Here is a 22397-nt window from a genome sequence, read left to right as displayed (position 1 = left end):
CTTTTTCTCTATTCACTAAAAGTATTCTTTTTATATTTTCATTAATTTATCCGAGTTACAACAAATTGGATTAATCTTCGTAAATTTAAAAGTAAAATGTAAATAGAGTCATTATTCGATAGTAGATGTTGTTAGGATTTAAAATTAAAACTAGAACTTGTAATTATAATAAATTTATTTAATTCTTTTCTATTACAGTATGTCAATTTGGGATGTTTACATCAATAACATTTAATTTATATGTAAATAGAAGAATCTATAATAGGCTTTTGTCGACAGGCATGTGCATTAAATTGTTCGCTTCGATCGACATCACTACGCGAAAAATCATACTATCTTTTCTATTCTGTTTGTCAAACAGTTCTACTTACCAGTATCGGCGCAATTTAATACACTTGTCTAACAACAATGATCTACATAAAGCTTCAGTAAATTGGAAGAGTTAATAAAAAAAAAATAAAAATTTTCTGAAAGAGATTAGAAAAAACAAAATTAGACATTGCCCTTTTTTAAGTATCTGCAAATTACTTTTTCTATTTCCTCTGTGTCAATCTATTCGTGGTTTCAACATAGTGAAACTTTTCTCTGAATGTAATATGTGTATAGACTACAGCAGAATTAGCATCTTTATCTTTATTATCATTACGGTTAAACACTACTAGTAATTGGTTATAAACCTCTGTGTCATCTATGTTCTTATCACTGTTAAATCTAAAAAGTTGTGTCAATTATAATTCATTTTCCATAAAATCTTGACAGTAATTGTGTCGAGCTACTTAGATGCCAGGAACATTATTAGTCTGAAACAAAAAAAATGTAAGCAAATGACCTTTCTTCTCTTGAATTTCTTAATAAAAGATTATTATGTAGCTGTATGTGTTAGTTTCTTACCTGAAACTAATAGCTCTTGCAGCGAGAAGTCTATTGCACTCTGCCGTATCAGGTAAGGGTAAAGGTAAATAAGGACTTTCGATTTCCTGGTCAGTGAACTCAAATTTGTGTATTCTTGGTTGTACTTTCATGTCCCCAAAAGGTCCTTTTAATATCAAATAATGAAGTGGTAGTGGATACGTTGTCTTTGATTTTAAAATCAACTATAATACATTAAAAAGCATATTTAAAAAATTCATTAAAAAGACAATCGTTGGTTTTTTGCAAAATATTTTTGAATTTCTACATACTTGATAAGTCATGTCTCTTTCCGAACTCTGAGTAGGATCACGTTGACTGTTATTGATCCTCGCTTTAACAACCCATTGATTGTTAAACGCCGTAAAACGAGAAGTTTCGTAAAACAGTTTATGGACAAATTCATCTGTACGATATGGCTTCATTTGTAAATCTACAAAGGACGAAATTCTACAGATAACTCCTATCCTACGTTCTCTACGCGTCTATTAATATAGCAGGAAATGCAAGAACAAAATGATTTTATTCAATATTTCAAATGTCTCCAATGAGATATCTAAAAGTCTAAATAAATATTTTAATTTAGATAAATTTGATGACAGAGATTGTTCCTGCTGCTGCTAAACAAAGCACAGAACAAAGTGAAATATCTTTTATAATGTTTTCATCTAAACAAGACTATGTAAGAGATTGATAGCCTTAATACACGAGAAACAGATACGGACCGTTGAATGTGATTTTCTCGTACGACAAAAGATCAAAGACATTGTCATACAGCCTACGTTCTTCAAGGGTACGGGCATCGATATCGCGCAGGGCATCCATTACATCCAGCCCTGAACGATGTGGATGTACACAATGTGCCTCGTGTTCTGGACGTTCGTGATTTGGTCCACGCCATGGGCAGCCAATTCTACTGTATTTGCAACTGGATATTCTACATACACACAACATACATTAATATTATTTTATCCAGTTCTATTTATTGACATTGATTACCTTTCTTCGCACATAGTCTCTTCATGACGTTCCAAGGAATTCCTTGGGAACTCCTTTGCACAATATTGACATTCTGCTGGTAACTCAGATACTGCTTTCTCAACTGCCAAATTTCGAGATGGAGATGTTCTGCTGATCTCGATTCTGCAGTTGGGACATGTTGCCATTTCATCTCTTAGCCTGGCATCTGCGAGGACATGAGTGAAGCAACCGGCACACATCAAGTGTCCATTTGTACACTGTGAACATTGTTGCAGCATGTATTACTAGCATTCTTAGTTTCATATTGTAAAAGATAATCCTAACTTTGTTGATAACTTTAATTAGCCTGTTGTATCTTATATATGTACAGCTATGTGCAAAATTTAATTTGCCAGCTCTAATAAACATATCTGTTTTAATATTGATTAAAAGAAAAGAAGAGATACTTTTATTTGAAATAAATAATTTAACTTTTCATTTTGCACAAGCTGTCACATCTTATACTTTTCTTTTTTTTTTAAATATATATATGTACAACCCTTATAACACATTAACCAAACTAGAATAACAAAACTAATATCATGTATATTACCATAATTTGATGTTTTTAAACCTGAAACACAAAATTGTAATAACACTATTAATAATTTAAGTAATCATATTGTGAAACCAGTAGGTTTAAAACAATGTGAACATCACCGAAAGCAATTGTCATTAATGTTGCCAATATTGATAATAGAAAGGAAGAGAAAAGGATAATGATGTGTAGGATAAGTGAAAAAGGGTGTTATATGCGAAATAACTAACTAATAACCTTTAAGAATGTTTATTTTGTTCAATGCTTTTCAACTATACATGTTATACAGATTTTCTGGAAATGCGCTTTCTCTCTCTCACTCTCACTCTCTCACTATTAATCATAATTGATGAACATCAGTTCCGCATGAATCTACAATAAAATTTTTCCTAGTAACTAATATCTGGGTGGTTCCTTCATCTTGATTACTTCTTACAATAAACATAATACTTTGTAATTGAAAAAATGTATTGCTATATTATATGCTAGACTATAAAGATCTGGTGACTTAAATAATTTCTGTTTCTCTTTTTCTCTCCTTCATTTTCCTAATTGATTTTATTAGAATATCAACAAGAATGAAGTTAATGTTTAAACTGCTTAAAATCAAATATTCTGTGTAATATCTACGAGTTCACAAATGCATGAATACAACGTTCAAACTTGCATACCTTAGTAAAAATAAAAAGTACATTATGCGCTGTGCAGCGCACTAAGTAACTTACATGTATGCATCTCTATTATGATGGGATAAACGCAACATTCTTCCCACTGTTTTACAGTTAATGAAGATAGTGAATATAGAATATGTTACATATATATATATTTCCATGAATAAAATTGAAAAAAGAACTAAGGATAAAATATAAATAGAGTACAGGTAGAATGAAATGCTACAAATTTAATTAACAGAGGAGTTTCTGTAAATAAATGTTACTAAAAAAGGGATCATTGCTTGGGCATGCATACATACAATAATTCTCCTTGATATATCTGCATATTGCTCGCATGAGTTGAAAATTCGCCATTAATGTACATCATAGTGAGAATTACTTTACATGCATGCATAGATATGTTTATCATAGATTTGATGTCATTGTTTTACAATACAAATTATACAAGAAAAAACACTTAGGCAGTATATTTACTATAAATGTTAAATATTTAGAAATTCCATTGCAAAAAATTATTTTGTAAGAGTATATTGTATATGAGGATGTTTTTTTATCATCAGTCAGATTTTGTTGAACTTTATAAATATGTATAACAATGAAAAATAGTATAATTGGAAATCATATTTGTATTTAGCAAATTAAAGGCTGTTCTTCATACATCTGTTTTTTTCAAATGTTCAATACCACTCTTATTAAGAAAGAGCATATAGTTACCTACCTGTAATTATATTATTACTATCTTAAAGAAGACAATTGATAAACATATTTTTATTTCTAATAATAATAAAAATAGCTTAAATACTTATAAGATCAAAACTTAAAAATGAAATTATCATCTGCATGATTATAACAATTCCTGCAATATTAGAAAAATAAAATCTTACTATAAAGGCAAACTATTGAACAATACATATGTTATAATTGTCAAGAGAAAAGGAGGGTAAGAAAAATGGGCAGAGTGAGAGAGAAAGAATTTAACACAGAAACAAAGTAGTATTAAAGGCTGTCATTAATCGATTAAAAATATAACTCAACTGTAATCAGTAATAAAATATATATATAGGTATATTACAAAACACAAGTCTTGAATAAGAAGCGATAATAACTCCAGAAATATTTCTGCTTTTTTCAAACACACATTTAACTATTAAAAATATATTTTCATTTTCGTATTCCTTTTATTTTAATTTTACTTTGAATGATCTTTTATTAAGTTTTTACTGTATTCCACCGCGATCAACATATATTTGCAGTTCAATGAAAAGTTATTACTGCCAAGTTAGAGCCATAAAACCGAAAACAACAAAAGACGATTTCGTGTAGAGAAATGTCAACAAATTGTCACGGTGCATAGTGCGCATAGTGAACGTGAATTAATAAGAATAATTCTTGCTCGGTAACATCTATACGTACGTATTATGTATGACATACATATCGACGAAGAGAAGTGCACCCATCGTCCTCGGGTGAAAATGTCGGATAGAAAGAAACGACGTTGTTAGAGGAACGACGTCATGTCACGTTAAATCCACAGTATATACCGGATCAATAGAACGTATCATTCGTAAAAAATATCGTAGATAGCGCCAAAGCGTGGCACGTATCGAAAGAATAGCAGAAAATATTAAGAAGCAATAATAATTCGAAAACTTACCTGATAAACGGCTGCCTTGGGTAAATCGAGACAAACTGCGCAGCAGAGGATGCCGCCCAAGCGGTGTTCCAACTTTTGTTCGGTTTTCCCATCGTTCCGTGACAGTTTGCGACGCTTTTTATCAGGCTCAAGGAAGTCCTCGATTTTTTCGAGATCGTCGCGAATCGGGGTGGCCGACGGGGCCTGCTCCGAAACGCTACTCGACGATGCAGCCTCGTTGTTCGGATCCGCCATATTGATTGTTTTGATTTTTCCTCCGAATGAGCGTGAGAAATGCGCAGATGTCAAACGCAGACCACGTAATAATCTCCTAGATAGAGACAACACCGATTCGATACTTATACGAAACGTAATGAAATCGGTCGATGTATTATTCAAGGTTAAAAGCCAACGCATGTGAAAATTTTCGTGACATTCGATTATTCTACGAATTATTTTTAGCAAGATAGAAAATAATAGCCTTGTTGCTAATAGAAGGGAACCCGCTAAGAAGAACGGTATTGATAGATTGTTTCTTTGACACTTTGTTACCATTTGTCATTGTTTCGACTGTTGTCGAATATGATTTTTCAAAACTTAACGTCTGACCTTTTTACCATAAAATAAGAATCCAATTCGATTTTAGGATTACTACATATCCTTCGGATGTGAATTTAGTTGACGTTTCGAATATTTGAAAATTAGAAAATCGCTCGTATCGAAAGGGTCTCGAGTCAGTCTTCAGTTAATTTTCTTTCAGCAGTTTTAAATGATTAAAAATCTTTATTAAAATGTCATAGCTTCATAATTTAAAAGCATAGATCAACTACGTAATACAAATTCAATTTGAACAGTCAAATACGCATATCGTATACGTAATATTCGTAGTATACGTAGTATAATATACGTAGTATTCATCTACATAGGATTATCAATAAGGTACATAATAATGAAAAGTTTATTTTTTTTTTTTTAGTCAAAAAATTACATAAATGAAATCCAAAGATCCAGAAGAGTAGCCACCCATCTTTTTGTAAGTCTTGAATTTCATTATTTAATTTTAAATTACACACGACGAGGTAAATACTATTCATAAAATAAGATAAATAAAAGATAAAAAAGTATTAAGTTTTATAAAAACCATTATAAACAATAATGAATATACTAGTAGATTTAATGAACGAGTTAGGTAGAGGTAAATATTCCAGCTAAGATTCACTCAAGGGAAAGAAGCTTGTTTTATTAACGAATTTTGGATGCATCTCCTTAATTTTTTTTTAATATCTAATGAAGAGCAGTATTTATTCAAACATTTCATTATTTGATAGAATTTCATAATAAAAATGCTATAGACTTCTCGAACAATCCGATATAAACTAGTAACAGGAAATAGAGAAAAGAACAGCATAATTGAATCTGAATAATCAATTCTTTATTCACACATCGACGTATTGTCATTTATACGCGTTGTTTTTCTCTTTATACATTCATACCAATTTCATACAACTTTCTCACGCGATTCGTCATTATTATTCCTTTTTTACCTTTCATTTCCACCTGTGAATAGGTTGTTTCGTTCTTCGCTAAACTGGACGAACACTCGTTTAGATACGCTATATTCACAATTGCTACAGTCCACCAAAACTGGCTACGCGCGTAAAATCATTATACAACATTCAAACGCAGAGAAAAGTCGAAATTTAGCGTGTATCGCCTCTTACATAACACAAATGGGTTTAGAGCGTGTTTAAAATATAATGCTAATTATAAACTGTTTACGGATTACAGTACATTTACATTGTCTCATACAAGGTGATCCATTAAATTACACGTAATTGAATGTACCTTACAAAATACATTCGAAAGAAATTAAGATGGACGGTAAAACATTAGATATAGTGGCTCACAAGAGGTATTTGTACATTTATAGAAATATTTTATGTATTATGATGTATTTATGTTATGTGTATTATACTAAACATTTGGAATATAATCATGATAGTTGAATCTCATTGCAGTGATAATGAGATATCAAAATGTTTTATAACACACATAATATGTACATAAAAATATTTTGTGATGAATATTCAAATATCTTCGTGAGCCACTGTATGTAGATTAAAATATAAAAATGTCAAGACTCTTTCAAGATATTGTTTAAAAAATCTAAATGTATAAGTTCCTTTTCTTATAAATAAAATTAAAAATGATAAAAATGATCACCCTGCACAGGAAAATAAACAAACATGAAAGTACATTACCATTTTGTTATACTTTTTTGTTTAGGTTGAATAAAAATCCTACACAATGCGTTTTGTTCACTATATACTGGCTAAACAAACTTTCTGGTGAGGGATGGACAGTACACCTCCACCATACTTTTAGTTTTGAACACTCTGTACAATATGTCATTACTAAAAAGATGAATAATCTATGAATAAACGAAAACGAAATCAATCGTTAACGTGTAGAATGTTCGCAGATTGTTAAATCTCTCTAACATTTGGCAAATCGATAGACTATGCTGCGCTATAAATAGTAGAAGAGTAGAAAACTTTATTGCGAATTAGTGGACATCGTAGTATAGATATACGCCTTCTAAATTTTTTATTTCTTCTTTTTTTGGCTTATTTTCATTTTATTCCTCCTTTTTGTTTCCTCGTCTATGGTTTGTAACGCAAGAACAAGTGTAAACGCTCTTTGTACTTTTTCGATGGTGTATCTGAATAAATTTAGGTAGCCGCATTACAGGCCGTGGCGTGCTTTAAAAATTGGCATCTGTCACACGGTATTCGACCTGGACAGTACATACTAGACGATTCAACGTATATCTTATTGCTCGTTTATAAATAGCTCTCAGTTTTCAGATATCATCTTTTTTTTTTCTTCTCCTTCTTTTATACAACAGGATGATCCACTTAAATATCCTCGTAGATCATTCTGTGCACACTTAGGGACAGAGACTAAGAGAGATCACATGATTCAGGTCATAAGTATTTACCTCTCTATATACATGGAATTTCTCAACGTACTTAATTTATTTCATATTTACAACATACACACGCGCAATATCTCCTTATGTTCTTCCTAAGAAACAGCTGATTCTCTTTTGCTATCGTACAAGATGAAAGCTCGCTCGAACATCACCATATTATAAATTTCTCTAGAAACATTTTACGGATCTGATCTCAAGCGTTTCGACGGCGCCTCATTTGATACTGAAAAATAAAAAGAATTTATTTAATGCTTGTTAGTTTATTATTATATTCCACTAAGATCCATGTGTATGAAGACTACCAATTCTATTATTACCTAGGAATTCGAAAATTTATTCATTATTTTTCGAGGATTCGAAAATTTTGCCATTATACTTTCATTTCAATAATCGTTTATGTCAATATCCTACAAAATTTTGCAAATTTTTTACAATATTGCGAAAATGTAACATTCTACAATAAGTAAAACTAAAATTAAAATGAAAGAAATGTGTTTATTACATGTGAATTTCCCATAAATAGGATACATAGGAACACGGATACATATACACGTCTAACAGGGAAATCAAATATTTGCTGTTTCGTCTGCACGAGCAGACGTTTGCTTTTCAAGTCAAGGTCCAAGACGGTTGAACGAAAGAGCTTACCTAACACACTGCGATCTTGTTCCGTGGTCGCAACGTCACCGATCGTCTCCTCCAAAATCTTCGTCTTGATCAGCCTTTGGGTCTGCATATCCGGTATCGCCGCCAATATCAAGCTCGTTGAATTTTTTAAACTATCATACGATTGTTCTAATTGCTTCATTTTCTTGCTAATTTCGTCGTTAACTATGTGAATTTCTTTCACCTACGAAATTTATAAATTTATAAAAAGATACAAATATTTTCTCCAAAAAAATAATCTTTAATAAAGAGTCTCTTTGCAAAAGTTATCTGACAAGTTATATTAGATAATTATTTTTTTAGATCATATGGAACATATACGTACTTGAGTATCCAATTCCTTAACAGATTGTAGTATGGTAGTCTTCACACATTCTCTTTCTAAGGATATCACCTTCATGCTAACATTTTGAGTGGTTTCCTGAAGCAACACCAGCTTGTCCTGCGAAACATATCACATTTTTCAATCAGTGAGCACATCACAACTTTCACCTTTTATAAATTCTCAAACATTTACATGATCTTTCTTCTGATCTTCCGCCACCCATTGCACAGCTCTCGACAATGTTTCATTGATGTCCATCAATTTATCAGATAAATGTACGATTGTCGCATTCAATTGTTCAGTCTTTATCTTTGTCTCATTTGTAATCAATATCTGAGGCTTTTGCGTAATGTTTGACAATTCTGTTACTGTGTTCTATAATAAAAAGAAAAGAAAAATAATTTTTTAAATTCTATTCTTGATATAGAAGTAGATTGTAAGTAGACTTCAGATTTTTATGCATTTATGGAAAATTTTAATGAGAAAAGTTTGATTATGAACCTTGATACTTGTAACATTCTGTTGTATTGTTTTTTGGACATCTTGTATCCTAATATTTGAGTCTTCCAATTTTTTTACTGTGTTACTCAGATCTTGTATTTGGCTTCCAAATGACCCCACATTATTGGAAAGGTCCTTCAAATCTCCTTGCACTTTAAATAATGCTGGGTCCTCGTTGAACCAATCTTTTGCACGATGCAAACTACGTTGAATAAGTGCTAGCTGTAAATAAATTTTCGTGTAAAAATAAATCACTTATTATACCATATAGCATATTAATAATTTTTCTACGTAAATTAAGAATATTTAATATATTTATTAATGAAAAATTAGTAATCATTATTGAATATCATTTTTTTTATTTCCAAGAAAAAAAATGTTTATGTTAAGAAATTACACTTAAGAAATTCGAGCATCATGAAATTACCTGCGTTGTAAAATTATTGATTTGAAGCTTGAGATCTGATAAATGAGTGAAGATAATGCTCTGGTTGTTCTGAAGATCTCTCGATAGAGAGTGACATTTTTGCAGGGCATCGGGAACACCTTCGCTACCGGCTATAACTGCAATGTAAACGATATCTTGTTTTCTCTTTTTCCTCGTTTCGATACGAGTGTTTATACATGATACAAAAATTCCAGTATCGATAAAATCTTATCAAATGTTTTAACCAGAAACAAACAGGTACGACGAGTAAACATATTCGAATTGTAATCTATTTATTTCCTATTGGAATCAGTTTTAAAGACATAATCCGGCCTGTGAGGATTAAAATAAATAAAATAAAATAAAATAAATACTTTAAACAGTGTTTAAAGTCGAATTGTAATAAGAATACTTGAATAATAAGAAACTTCCGAGAATTCTTAGTTGGACGTAGGTGATATCGAAATAATTTAATATGTATTTGTTTAAAGTAGATAAGTATTGATACCAACTTAAAATTTCTTGCTACTCAAACAACTCTAATATCAGCTTTAAAATATCTCAGTATTGAAATATCGACTTTATGTTAACTTAAGAATTACTTTTCTTGATGTGCATCGCAATTATCCTCAAAGACCTGACTGAGAATAGTTCGAATAATTTCTACCAATTGACACCAAGTACATAATCCAATATTTGTCAACATATCGGACTGACGATCTCGCTCGGTTAAGCATATTACTATGCGACCATGATCATCGCATTGTAAGCAAATTATGTACTTAACGTCAGACTAACAGCCTTATTTTATAAATACCTTTGAGCCACAAATTAACGTAATCAGCTAAAAAAGAAACTAAAATAAAAGAAGTATAAAAATGAAAGAAGAAAAAAGAAGTTACAAGACGCATTTCTATTCTGGAACTCGATTATATGGGGATCGATTCACGTAACAACGTGATTGGATTTATGAAAACAAATAAAAATAAAACGAAAGATAAAAGAAGTGTTCTTGACTTTCAAGTGAAGAGAATTTAATTAAACTCTTCACCTTGAATTCTTTCCCTTTTTCAATTAAAGTTTTTCTTAATTTCTCGAATTTCTATTATTATTGAATCAATTACTGTATTACTCAATCTGTATTATTGGATCGTAAGTGACTCGTATAACAGTTTGAGTAGAGTTATATAATTTAAGAATAATCTATTTTAACCCCTTAGTTTGTGTCATTGAATTATGGATGATTATAGTAGTTTAAATTAGATTTATATCAGGGTAATTAATTTGAATTAATTTTACAACATTTAACTTTAATTTAAATTCTATATCTTACTTGATGGATTTCATTAACAATTTTCATGATGTAAAATACAAAATATAAATTACAATTACATTACTCTAACCGACCTAATTGATAAACGTATGAAATTAATTTGAATGATGAACCTATGAAAGAACTTTTCTTTCGCATTTATTACATAAAATAGATACAACACGTATAGATATACCTACTATTAAGTACCTACTCCAACTTTATGTAAGCCCTTAACTTAATTTTAGATTCTAATTAAAATAAAATATCTTTTTTCAGGTATTTAATTTTTAATTTGTATTCTGTGTTTTATGTAATAAGGACCATGAGTCGTGTTTATTATGCAAAATATAGAATCTAAATTAAAACGAAATACCCTATATATACGTAAATCCTCAATTCAATTCTAACTTGGATCTAAAATAAAGTATTTCTTTTTTTAGAAGTCTCTCTGGTGAGCGTTCTTCAAAGATGCAATATACCTTGGTCCAGTTCGGTCCGTAGAGCAGTAAGTTGCTGACGAACGTCGATGAACAGCCAAATTAAACTAGCGGTTGCTAATACAGAGGCACAAGCCAGAAAGGCACTACAAGCTTTAAAAAATCCAGGACAAGCTCGACTTCGTCTGCCTCTGCATTTGCGGCCATTTCTAGTCGATATATTCCAGTATTCCGACCGTTCGTCGCTGCTATCTGATAGTAACTCCTAGAAATTGTTAGGATGATCAGTCCCAGTCTGCCGTTTCCAAACCTTTTTCCTTGACGTTTATTTCTTACAAAATCTCCTCATATTTATACTATTTCAAAATGTCTATAATTTTTTTAATGATTTATTCATTTATTTTATAATCTGTTTTCAATTTAATTTTGTTTTTCTTTTAAACCTGTTTATTTAAAATGTTGGGAAGTTGCAATACATATCTGTTTTTTGAGATGGAAATATTTCTTCCAATTTTTTCATGATCAAAGCAAGATGTTGAAGTAAGGCTTAAATTAGATACTAAAATAAAATGTTAGGTTCTTAAACCAGATATTGTTAAATTTTGTTCTTTTTTATGATAGCTTTCAAGATAATGTCGTTTCTCTTCTATTCAGGATTTAAAGTAAATATAATAATTAAATACTTATTTTAGCTACCATTTGTTATTCCAACTGTCCAAATAAGAAAATAACCTTCTGAAAGAATGATAGACGTAGTCAATCAAAAGGTCAATTGAGTTGAATAAGATAATATGGATAAGAAAATATATAGCTATAACATATACGCATTGCATACAGTTGTACAAGATGCAATTTATAGTCGTTTTAGATTGATTGTTGAAAAGAAAATTAAAAAACAAAATTTACGATTATTTAATTTTATACAGAAAAAGAAAGAAGCAACAAAAAGGATGAATGAATCAAGATGAATACTTAGAGTATCGAGTACTTAGAACAATTATTTGCATAATTTTAACAAGATCAAACATTTGATATTTAGTATTATACATAAAGTAGCAAAGAAAAGCCAATTAGGAGCAAACAGAATAAAGGTGAAACAGTCAGGAAATGTGCCAATTAGACAAAATTCTGTACTACTTGTCCATAAACTCTACATTCTCTCTAATCCTCTTACATATAAGTCTCTTATCCACTCTCTGTTTACTGTTAGTACAAACTTATCCACGAAACAACATTTCATACATTATTAATGCCACCTATTATATGGTCCATATAGTATTATACCCAATGTAAATATTATTGATATAATATGTTATATTATATATTATTATTGATGTACATTATCATACATATTATCATATTACACATACATTTCATAATTGTTCCATACATTTCACATTTTACAAATTTGTAAAAATTACAAAATTGTAATTTCCAGTTTGGTAAAATTTCAGATTTATCCAGAAATTTTCACTAAGTATCTCTTGCTATACCTTAAATCGCCATCTTATTCGCAGTTTATCCAAAACATAAAATATTATATAAATATTTATATTTGTTTTTATTAACTTGTTATAAACTACTTAAAATAAGAAATTATATAAGCAATACATATTTCCATTTCAACTTTCGAAATTTCATATTTGTTCTAAAACTTTCATCGGTCTAATTAGCTATTTTCTGATGAATAATTCAATCCTATAATTCAAGTGTTATAGATTTAAGAAATTTAAAAAAAAAAAATTTGGAATCTTATCAGAAAACGCCTCTAGCATTTAGACACAAATATAATTCTCAATATAAAAAAACATTTTCCTAAAAAGGCTTCAATGTTTACAAGAAGGTTTACAAACGGTAATCACTTTATAAAGAATATTTCATTCTTATTAAAAATCATCTTATTACCTAAACGCATATACAAATCTTCGATTTCAAAATACATTTCCTCTGAAAATCTAAATTTTTATAAATTCGAAAAATTTTACAAAGGATTCCGTCTCGTTTCAGAGAACATTTTTGGTCACGGTCAATCGATACGTACTTGGGAGCTACGTTTTCCGGAACTCCGGCGGGAAACAATATGCGGAGGCGCCAAGGCATCGAGCTCCTTCCGTTTCTTCATCTTCTTCGTCGGCTGACGAAGGGGCACTGTCACTGCCACTGAGTCCATCTCAGGCAACACCGAACCGCCTATCTTCGTTTCGTTTCACGCGAGCTTGTCGCGCACGAGGAGCTCCTTATTTCTTTTCTTTCTTTCTTTCTTTCTCTATACTTCTTTATCAATCTTTGCACGATACACACACGTTGATAATCGTTCGCAGCAGGTTCATTTCCGTGCTTAAAATTCGGTCGCGTTTTCACCGTTTCAAACTACGAGAACGCGACGATCTATAATTCACAGCTCTGTGATCACATTTTTCCGATCCTATCGTTTCCGCGAATAGAATATTCATTGGTATCGCATCGCGTGATCATTTCCTCTAAAAACAGTTGAGTTTGCACATCAAGATGTATGTTTCGACCTGTTCCAATTTTTTTGTTTGAAATATTGTAGAGTATTTTTAAAATGTAACAGTTTTATGAAAAACGACTAGAGTGAATTTAAAAAATTTGGAAAAACTGGACAATAGTGTAATAGCTTCTTCTAACTCTTTGAGTATTTAGCATCCTCATTATATGTCCTATGACTGTGAATTCATTAATTATTTAATAATTTACAATTATCTAAATGTATGTTTGTTAAAATTAAGAAAATTATACGGTGTATTTGCAAATATTCTCAATTTTTCAACTATTGAGAAATTCGTTTACCGCACAGGCCACCTCTGTCTTTTCAAAATTTATATTCCTAGATCTTTCTCAACTTCTTGATATCCAAACACTCTTGGAAAGATTCTATATTCCCATCTTTTTTTCAGCTTCTCTATTGTTCAAAAATTCTTTCATCGGGAGAACAATCGATCATAGTCAAGCTTCTAAAAATCTGTCAACGATTTCTTCAGCATACCCCCGTATCGCAATATCGATCGATCGATCGGGATGCTGCAACAGCAAGGGACCGGTCCTCGAGTGGTAGGAAAAGAGGTCAGGAAGAACAAAAGCACCAGAAAGGCAACGGCAAACAGAACCTCGACTAGCTAAGAAAAAACGAGGAACAGCAAGAAAGAAGAAAGGAAAAACGAAAAAAAAAGGAAAGAACATAAAAAATGGGCACAAGGTACGATAACGTGCCCACGATGATTGTAAACAATTTAAATGTATCAGTCGAAATTGTTCAAGGTAGTCGACTCATTAGATAAGGAAACTCGAATAAAGCACTCGAACGTATGTACATTATACATATGCGTTGTTAGCAACGCAACGCTATCAAGTGAAGGACTATCGAACTTTAGCAAGTTGAATTTTATACATCCTCCAATATGAGTTTTAAAATTCAATGCGAGATAAAATAATCTAAATTTTTATGTAAATTATGTATAGTTTAAGTAGTTTGCAATTTTTTGTTATTGTTAAAATGTTTGTAATTATTAGTGGCTGATTACAAACGTGCCTTAATACTGATTTATTAAAGGAAATTGAAACTGCAATTAAAGTAAAATATGAATTTTAATCATATAAGACGTGATGCAGAATTAATATATGTACATTATAAATTGATGTTTAGATTTATATAGATTATGAGTACTACGTAGATTACTAATGATTTCTTAAGTATAATGCAACTGATATCTGCAGCACTATTTAGACGTAACATTGCCTAAAGCAAAGTATAAATTCACAATTTTATGAATATGTCATTTTATCTTACGGGCACTTTTTTTCCCGGTTGCAAAGATAAAAAATCTTCGTTTAAACGAATTCAATAACTCTGGAGATAATTGAAGTTAAACTATGGCTACAACAACGCCATAACACCAAGCACTCCAACTCCTCAACCCACGAGCATCGACCGGAAGCCGCCAGTGGAACTAAACTAGATGGAAGGAAACTTATGATAAAACTCGAAGAATTCCTGCGTCATATTCTACCGAATCGTATCTTTCTATTGTTAAAAAAATTGTTTAATTTGTAAGAAATATGAAAGTATCATTATTACGATACACGCGATTTCTTGCATCAATTGTGTGCCAAAGACTTTCTTAAAACATGAGTCTTTCTCTAGGTTGAAACTAAAATAAGATTGGGACATAACAAATTCGAAACGAAACTCAATAGAATACTAAAAAACCTCTGTCAATCGAAAAAGACATAGTAAATCTTACACTATGAATCGTCACTATCTGTTTACTTGTAGATATATCGTCGTCGTCGTATTACGAAACTCAGGATTCGCAATTGATCACTGTCATGGACAAGGAGAAAAACACGAAGAAAGGCGTGATGGAACAAGAGGAATCGCGTCACGAACCGAACATCACCACGAAACGTTTCATACTGCGGGTTCTCTTATCATCGTCTGCCCGTCGTACCTGACAACGTATACAGGTAACATCCGTACGAATACACTACCACACGAATGAGTACATATAAATCCGAGTACATATTTGTGCAGGTATATACATTCATACAAAAGCAAATTGAACGCGCGTGATCGTGTATCTAGCGAGAAAGAATGGAGAACAATGGACCAGATGTGGTGGTTGTCGTCGAGTTATGATGGTTATTTTATTGTTATAGCAAGGAAACTTTTTAATAATGCTTGTAATTGGATGTGTTGGTTGATATCGACTGCGTTGTAATTAATGTTCTGAAAGTGGAATTATTGCTTTAAATGACAATCCAGTCGATCGCTTGTTTGTTTTTTTAAGGTATGTTTGAAGAATGTTAGGAAGTTGAAGTATATTTAGTTTTTAATCTATACTTTTTTTTTAGAAACAATAATTGAAAACTTGTATTGAAAACATTTTTATCTTTATTTTAGCCGTTATTTCCGCAAATGAATGACTTGCTCTTAGAAAACTTTTAAATTATATGACATTACAGAGGGTCAAGTCAAGACCTTGCTATAATATGGAAATCGTTACAGATGTTACAGTTGTTATACATATGCAGAGAGTTATAAATGTATTAACCTTCAATCGATCACAATTTCGCTTAGAAAAGCGTAAGTTATTAGATTATTAATAAAAGTTATTACAAGTTACCAAATTGTAGAATATTTAATTTCATACATATTGTAGCTTTTATTTCATTAATTGTATACTTTCGTTGCATAAAATATATAATATAAAATAAAAATACATGTAAGAGAAAATATGTCGAATTAAAAAGCTATTAGTGTCATCAATAATCCAAAGATAATGGAAAGTTACTAAAATACAACACTACAATAATAAGCAAGCGAGAAATAAGCTTTATAAAATACAATTATATGAATACGTGTTTGTAAATAAAAAAAACTTCAAGGAAATAAATAAAAATAATAATACGTATCACGTTATACTCCCAGTAATCTACTTCATAAATATTTCATACAAAATAGGTTAGACTTGGTGGAAAAAATATCCTAACGATTCTATTTACATAAAAAACTGGTAATAAATTAAACTTAATCACCTACACAACCTATTAACTGGTAGACCTGGATGGAAAAATAGAAAATGAATTTTCCATGAAGACATGAAGTTGAAAAAATATTTTTATTTTATATCTGTTGGAAGTTTAGATAATAGCGATTGGTATCCGACTCTAATTAACTGTAAGTACTTCTCACATATCAGAATGTCGGTTTAATAAACGTTTTATGGCGTCATTAGGTTTCTCCACTGTGCACCTTATCTACAAAGTGGACAATAAAACAAGGGAACGAAAGACAAATGATTCGGTACATGTTTGGAATGTTTCTGACCAGAAACTGGCGCTTCTGAGATGAAGATAAGGGAAAATTAAGTATTCGATAAAAATATGTTCGGATCTCTATAATTCTATGTGATTTAAAGTTTCATACTTTTGCATCTATATTCTACTATTTTCTACGTTTTTATCATTATATCATTGAATTTCAAGCGGGCAATTTATGTAGCACTTGTAAATTGCCATGTATTTTCTTTGCGCAAATAAATGATATAATCAACAGTATCTTTTTTCTTGCAGTAAGCAAGGAGACTTCCGGATACAGAGGATTGCAAAAAAAATGGAAGATAGAAAAACAATAAACGGGATGAAAAAAGAGAAACATATAGTAAAACAAAGATCTGAAAATATAGAATATCTATAAGAATATAAAATATAAAATAGAACGATAATTAATGTGGTATAGAATGTTCAATGATATCGCCTAAAAAATAGAATCTTCACGAGTGAATGTCTTTGACTATTCAAACATCATATTTTTCTCAAGAACAACTTATTCCATTCGGAAATAGAATTCTCTTTAAAAAAAGAGAGAAAAAGAAGGGGATACTATAAAAATAGAAATTTCGTCAAACAGAAATTATAGAAAAAATATTGGATCAAAAATAAAACAAAATAATAGAATACTTATATTTAGAGCGTCTCAGTAACGGTAACATTGAAAAGGACTACATAAATAAAAATTTTCAGAAAAAGAAATTATAGTCTTTAAGAGTAGATTGTAATAATAAAACTCTTATATTTGAAGTATCTTACTAATCACAGTACAATTGTAAAAGACTTTGTAAGATTAGTCCTTTCTCCAACAAAAAATTATAGAAGTTTTAAAAGCAGCAATGCTGAATCAAGAAATGGATATCTCTACTAATATCCAAAATGACACATGCACTTCTGATTTCATACACCTCCTTAAAAGTCACCAATATCGCGAAAGCCGAGCACGCATGACTTCACGGTAACACGCAACGAACGACACGAATATCAACGCGGTACTCGCGATTAGCAGCGATTGACGACGCGACTTAATCGCGTTGCGCTGCTTCCATCTCAGATTACATTTGCACAACAGTGCAAAACATTCAAATGAAAAATCGAACGATTTGATTGAATTGATTTCTATCCAACTTTTTTGTTCTTTACTCTTTATTTTTTCTCCCTCCATCGATCGAAGAGGAATTTTCTTTATGATATAGCTCAATTTCAAATAAACCTTATGATATATTATTCATAGGCTAAGAATATATTATCAATTAAAAATCGATTAGGATAATTGATCTGGGACGATAAACTCGATTTTTTGGATAATTATGCACTTATATCGAAGTCTTTTTAAATTAGTAGTACAGTAATTGTTTCATTAATTAATAGTTTTTCTTAACTTTTAGTTCTATTACTTTATTTTGCTGTAATGGAAATTTTTTAACGAATTTATTTGAAAGTTTTTAGAAATAGCCACTCAAAAATAATTCGTAAAAATAGTAACTAAACTGCGAATGTTCATACATTTATAGGAAATTTGAAATTGCAAAAATTCATAAAAAGCATATGATACACTAAAATAAATAAAATATTCAAAGTTTGATATGTTATAATATATAGTTAATGAAACGAATTTCTTGAGTCATATATATAAAAAAATTAATTTGTAATTGAAAATGTAATAAAATTATCAATTATTATTTTAATTTCCTTTGTTGCTTTAAATACTTGTTCGTTATATTTTGTTCAAGACTTGGAGTCACAACTTATGAATTTCTGCTGTTTTTAACGCCCATATCTTATCAATTCCAGGGCTGTATCGAATAATATATACAACCTCGTTCGAGGGAATTCTCATAAAAATTTAGAAAGTACTTTTTTAAAACAGAAACTTCATCTACTATGTTATGTATTACTCTAAGTAATTCTAGATGGTTGTAGTTGTATTATTAATTCAATGATAATTACGTTGACAGGCGATTAACTGTCTGTCAATATAATTCAATAGTCTATTTGCATCTCCTACATCTCACGACCAATTAATACAAAGGGTAGGTGATACCTTAATTATTTCATATGATGTAATAATTCACGAAGTATGAGATTCCAAGACAGAGGAAATCAGGAAATCCGTTGGCTCAAAGTCATTTTCTCTCGTTTATAAACAGTTTTACGAAGATTCGTCTTATAACCATAACCTAACCTTTGAAACTAAATCAAAATTTTTTGTAACATTTTAGTCATTTTTAATTTTTGAAATTATAGTGATCTATTTCTTTATTGTTCAATTATTTAGAAATATTTTTGTATAATATTTTCAAATAATAACAAGAAGTATTCAATTTATATACCATTTCCAATTTTCGATATACACGAAAGCAATTGAATCAAACTGTGGAATAACATAATTATTTTGACACGCTGTCCAAGCAAATTAAACGATTATGTTTTTGATACAGCCAATGAGGAAAATAATATAATTATTATAAATACCATTTTCATATCTCTTATGATGGGTATAGACTTAAATAACTTCAATTATGATTTCTGTGTGAGTAAACAAAAAGAATGACAGACAAAATGACCAACGTGCAATAGAATAAACGATCAAAGTATATTAAACAGTTCTAACATATGAAATACCGTTAATTATTGCATGTATTTATTGTGTATACACTACTCAATGATACCAATTTCCGCGATTTCCTTTAAGAATATGCTTTAAGGACTAAGTTACATCTTGTGAAAAATTAGGAAGAAGCGGATATTCTTAAGCGATAGTGTACGTGATCGCAAGTATTACGTATCTGTCATAGTCGCGGGGGTTACTTAAGCAAATCGACCCCCTCGTATATCCACCCCTATGAGATAGACACAAGAGTTTTCGTACGTCACTCTATTAAAGACACTTCTATGTGTTCGCTGGACGATTGGGAATCAATAAAAGAGGAATAGAACCGTGTACACCTGTCGACCATCGAACGCTTCAAACACCAAAAACCACGAGCACTTGGTGCATGCGGAACTTGACCTACGTCCGGTATAAATTATACATACGATTCTCTGATCGATTCACGAGTCACAAACTCCACAATACAGGAACGACAAATCGTACTAACACACGATTTATAACTTAATATACCGCTTTAATAAATTGCGGACTGTTAAATGAATCAACCAGCATTATTTGTTGAATGGAATTATTAAAGGCTACGAACGATAGAATACGAGACGAAGAACGTAGACAACGCCTCTGCTATCTCACCGCGTACCACTCGCGCTGTGCGCAAGATATCGACTGACTGAGGGTTGGTACGCGACCGTGCTCGGTCTATTCTGCTAGGAGTCCCTATGATAACAATTCGCGGTAATAGGGAATTTTGAATTAATACGAAGTGGAAGAAACGGAGTAAAATAGGAACGAAAGAGAAGGAAAAACAGCAACGCGCGGGATTCGTAAAAATAGAAAAATAGAGCCGTTGTCAGCGATAACGCGACCGATAAGATTCGATAGATATTGATGTGTCGCCACTGTAAATGTATATTGAAAAAATGAAATCGCATATCGAATATTATCTGGATTTTGTGGCAAAATCGTAAAAGAGAAAAAGAGAAATATGGCATTTTTAAATGGAAAAAATGGAAAATATAAATTAAACTGAACTTGAAAACATTAAACATGACAACGTTTAAATTTTACATTAAACGATCGATATTTCGATTGAAGAATAATTTTAGCGAAAGTGAATGAATCGAAACAAAAGTGTTCCTATTTATGACTATTTATATATTAAACTTTCTTGTCGGATCTTTACTGTCGAATACATTGCTTTATAATGAGCTCTGATCTAAATTTACGACGCTGTTGGAAATAGCAAAAATAGACATTTGTATATTGAAAATTCAAAAATATTCCACCTATATTTCAGCAGAGAAATTTTTACTCGAAAATGTCATAGTATGAATTACATTCACATGAGATAAGTATGAAGATTTTATAAATATATGCATTAGTTTGCAAGTTTTTGTTACTTTGAATCAAGCAGTAGAAATGAATATAATGAAGTTCATAAATTATAAATTAAGTCAAGTTTACTAATATTACTTTACAATAACAGTATGATTCTTTGTATTTTTCCCAGTATCAGTTCCAGAATAAAAGCGGCATAAAGCAATTTTAGTAATTATCAGTCACATTCAGTCATCAGTATCAATATGAACTTGATAACATCCACAAATGAAGAATTATGTGTTTACCTGATTTTATAGAAATATCCATCCTTTTAATTTCTCCATATAAAATAACAGCCAGCCAGGACAGTGCTATCAACCAGAATGTAATTAGGACTGCTGCAAACCACAATGATATGATCCTCATATCAGACTTGCTACATCCACAAGAATCAGTCTGCTTCATTTTTGCTCTGGCACTTAATCGATGTTTCCTGTAACGTGGTATTATATTTTACACATAATTTACATACTTAGAACTTCAAATTTAATTGAAAGCTTACATACAGGTTTGAAAAACGCGCGTTTTTTCTTACCGTTTAACTTTCTTCTTTCTAGGTGTAAAATCCAAGTCCGATATATCGGAATCACTTTCCGATAACAGATCAAGGAGATTTATGGTTTCTTTGTTGTTCGAATTCTTCATTGTGATCGGAGAATCATAGCACGGGTCATGAAGTTAACAAACGGACGTGAAATCGTATTGACGGCCAGTTCAATAACATAACCTCTCTAATCGAGATGTTAGTCATCAAGAAACCTACTTTAACTAGCAGCTATCTAATATTCACTCTGATTACTTCGACTATATATTACGCAACATGACTTTAGAGTTATTTCTGAGTCTCACATATTATTGCTTTGGTACGGTTATGATCAAACGATCCATCCTCATGTATCTTTCACGACATAACCTAGATACATACTACATAACTGGCGCATTGTACTACGCAAGCACGTTTTCTTTTTGTATCATTCTGACATCTGGCGGATAAAGGAGTAGATACAGAAAAAGTGCATTTGATGCACAATTTATTGCAATTAAATTTATTGTGTCAGATCAGCCCTATTTTGCATACATTTATTATTTACGCAATTCGCAAATATTTTTTTA

At 30.9% G+C, this 22397-nt stretch overlaps 2 protein-coding genes and 1 long non-coding RNA gene across 10 annotated transcripts; 1 reads left to right on the top strand and 2 right to left on the bottom strand.

The window, feature by feature from the left end:
- Positions 1–157: 157 nt before the first annotated feature.
- LOC139993738 (zinc finger TRAF-type-containing protein 1 homolog) lies at positions 158–5209 on the bottom strand. Its single transcript, XM_072015732.1, has 6 exons — positions 4796–5209; positions 1909–2147; positions 1635–1846; positions 1182–1342; positions 892–1094; positions 158–800 (listed from the first exon to the last, which is right to left on the bottom strand). The coding sequence occupies exons 1-6, from the start codon at positions 5189–5191 to the stop codon at positions 773–775; spliced, it is 1239 nt and encodes a 412-aa protein (XP_071871833.1). The 5' UTR covers positions 5192–5209; the 3' UTR covers positions 158–772.
- On the top strand, positions 5204–11510 carry LOC139993744 (uncharacterized). Its single transcript, XR_011801451.1, has 3 exons — positions 5204–5292; positions 5751–5807; positions 11444–11510. It is a non-coding gene; the product is annotated as an uncharacterized lncRNA (long non-coding RNA).
- On the bottom strand, positions 6185–22221 carry LOC139993739 (uncharacterized). Of its 8 annotated transcripts, none has more exons than XM_072015736.1 (9): positions 20491–20585; positions 13482–13920; positions 11483–11705; positions 9689–9825; positions 9262–9483; positions 8953–9135; positions 8761–8877; positions 8418–8619; positions 6185–7992 (listed from the first exon to the last, which is right to left on the bottom strand). In XM_072015736.1, exons 2-9 carry the CDS (start codon positions 13608–13610, stop codon positions 7949–7951), a joined length of 1257 nt encoding a protein of 418 aa, XP_071871837.1. In that variant the 5' UTR covers positions 13611–13920; positions 20491–20585; the 3' UTR covers positions 6185–7948. The 8 variants fall into 8 exon arrangements, with proteins under 8 accessions (XP_071871837.1, XP_071871841.1, XP_071871834.1 ...); XM_072015740.1 differs by having other exon boundaries at positions 13482–13828; positions 20491–20559; XM_072015733.1 differs by lacking the exon at positions 20491–20585 and adding an exon at positions 20330–20483.
- Between the last annotated feature and the right edge of the window lie 176 nt (positions 22222–22397).

This window comes from Bombus fervidus, chromosome 13 (genome assembly GCF_041682495.2).
Source record: "Bombus fervidus isolate BK054 chromosome 13, iyBomFerv1, whole genome shotgun sequence".
In the NCBI taxonomy this organism is placed as follows: Eukaryota; Metazoa; Arthropoda; class Insecta; order Hymenoptera; family Apidae; genus Bombus; species Bombus fervidus.
The sequence above is the reverse complement of the archived record's forward strand: the minus strand, read 5'-3'. Positions and strand labels throughout refer to the sequence as shown.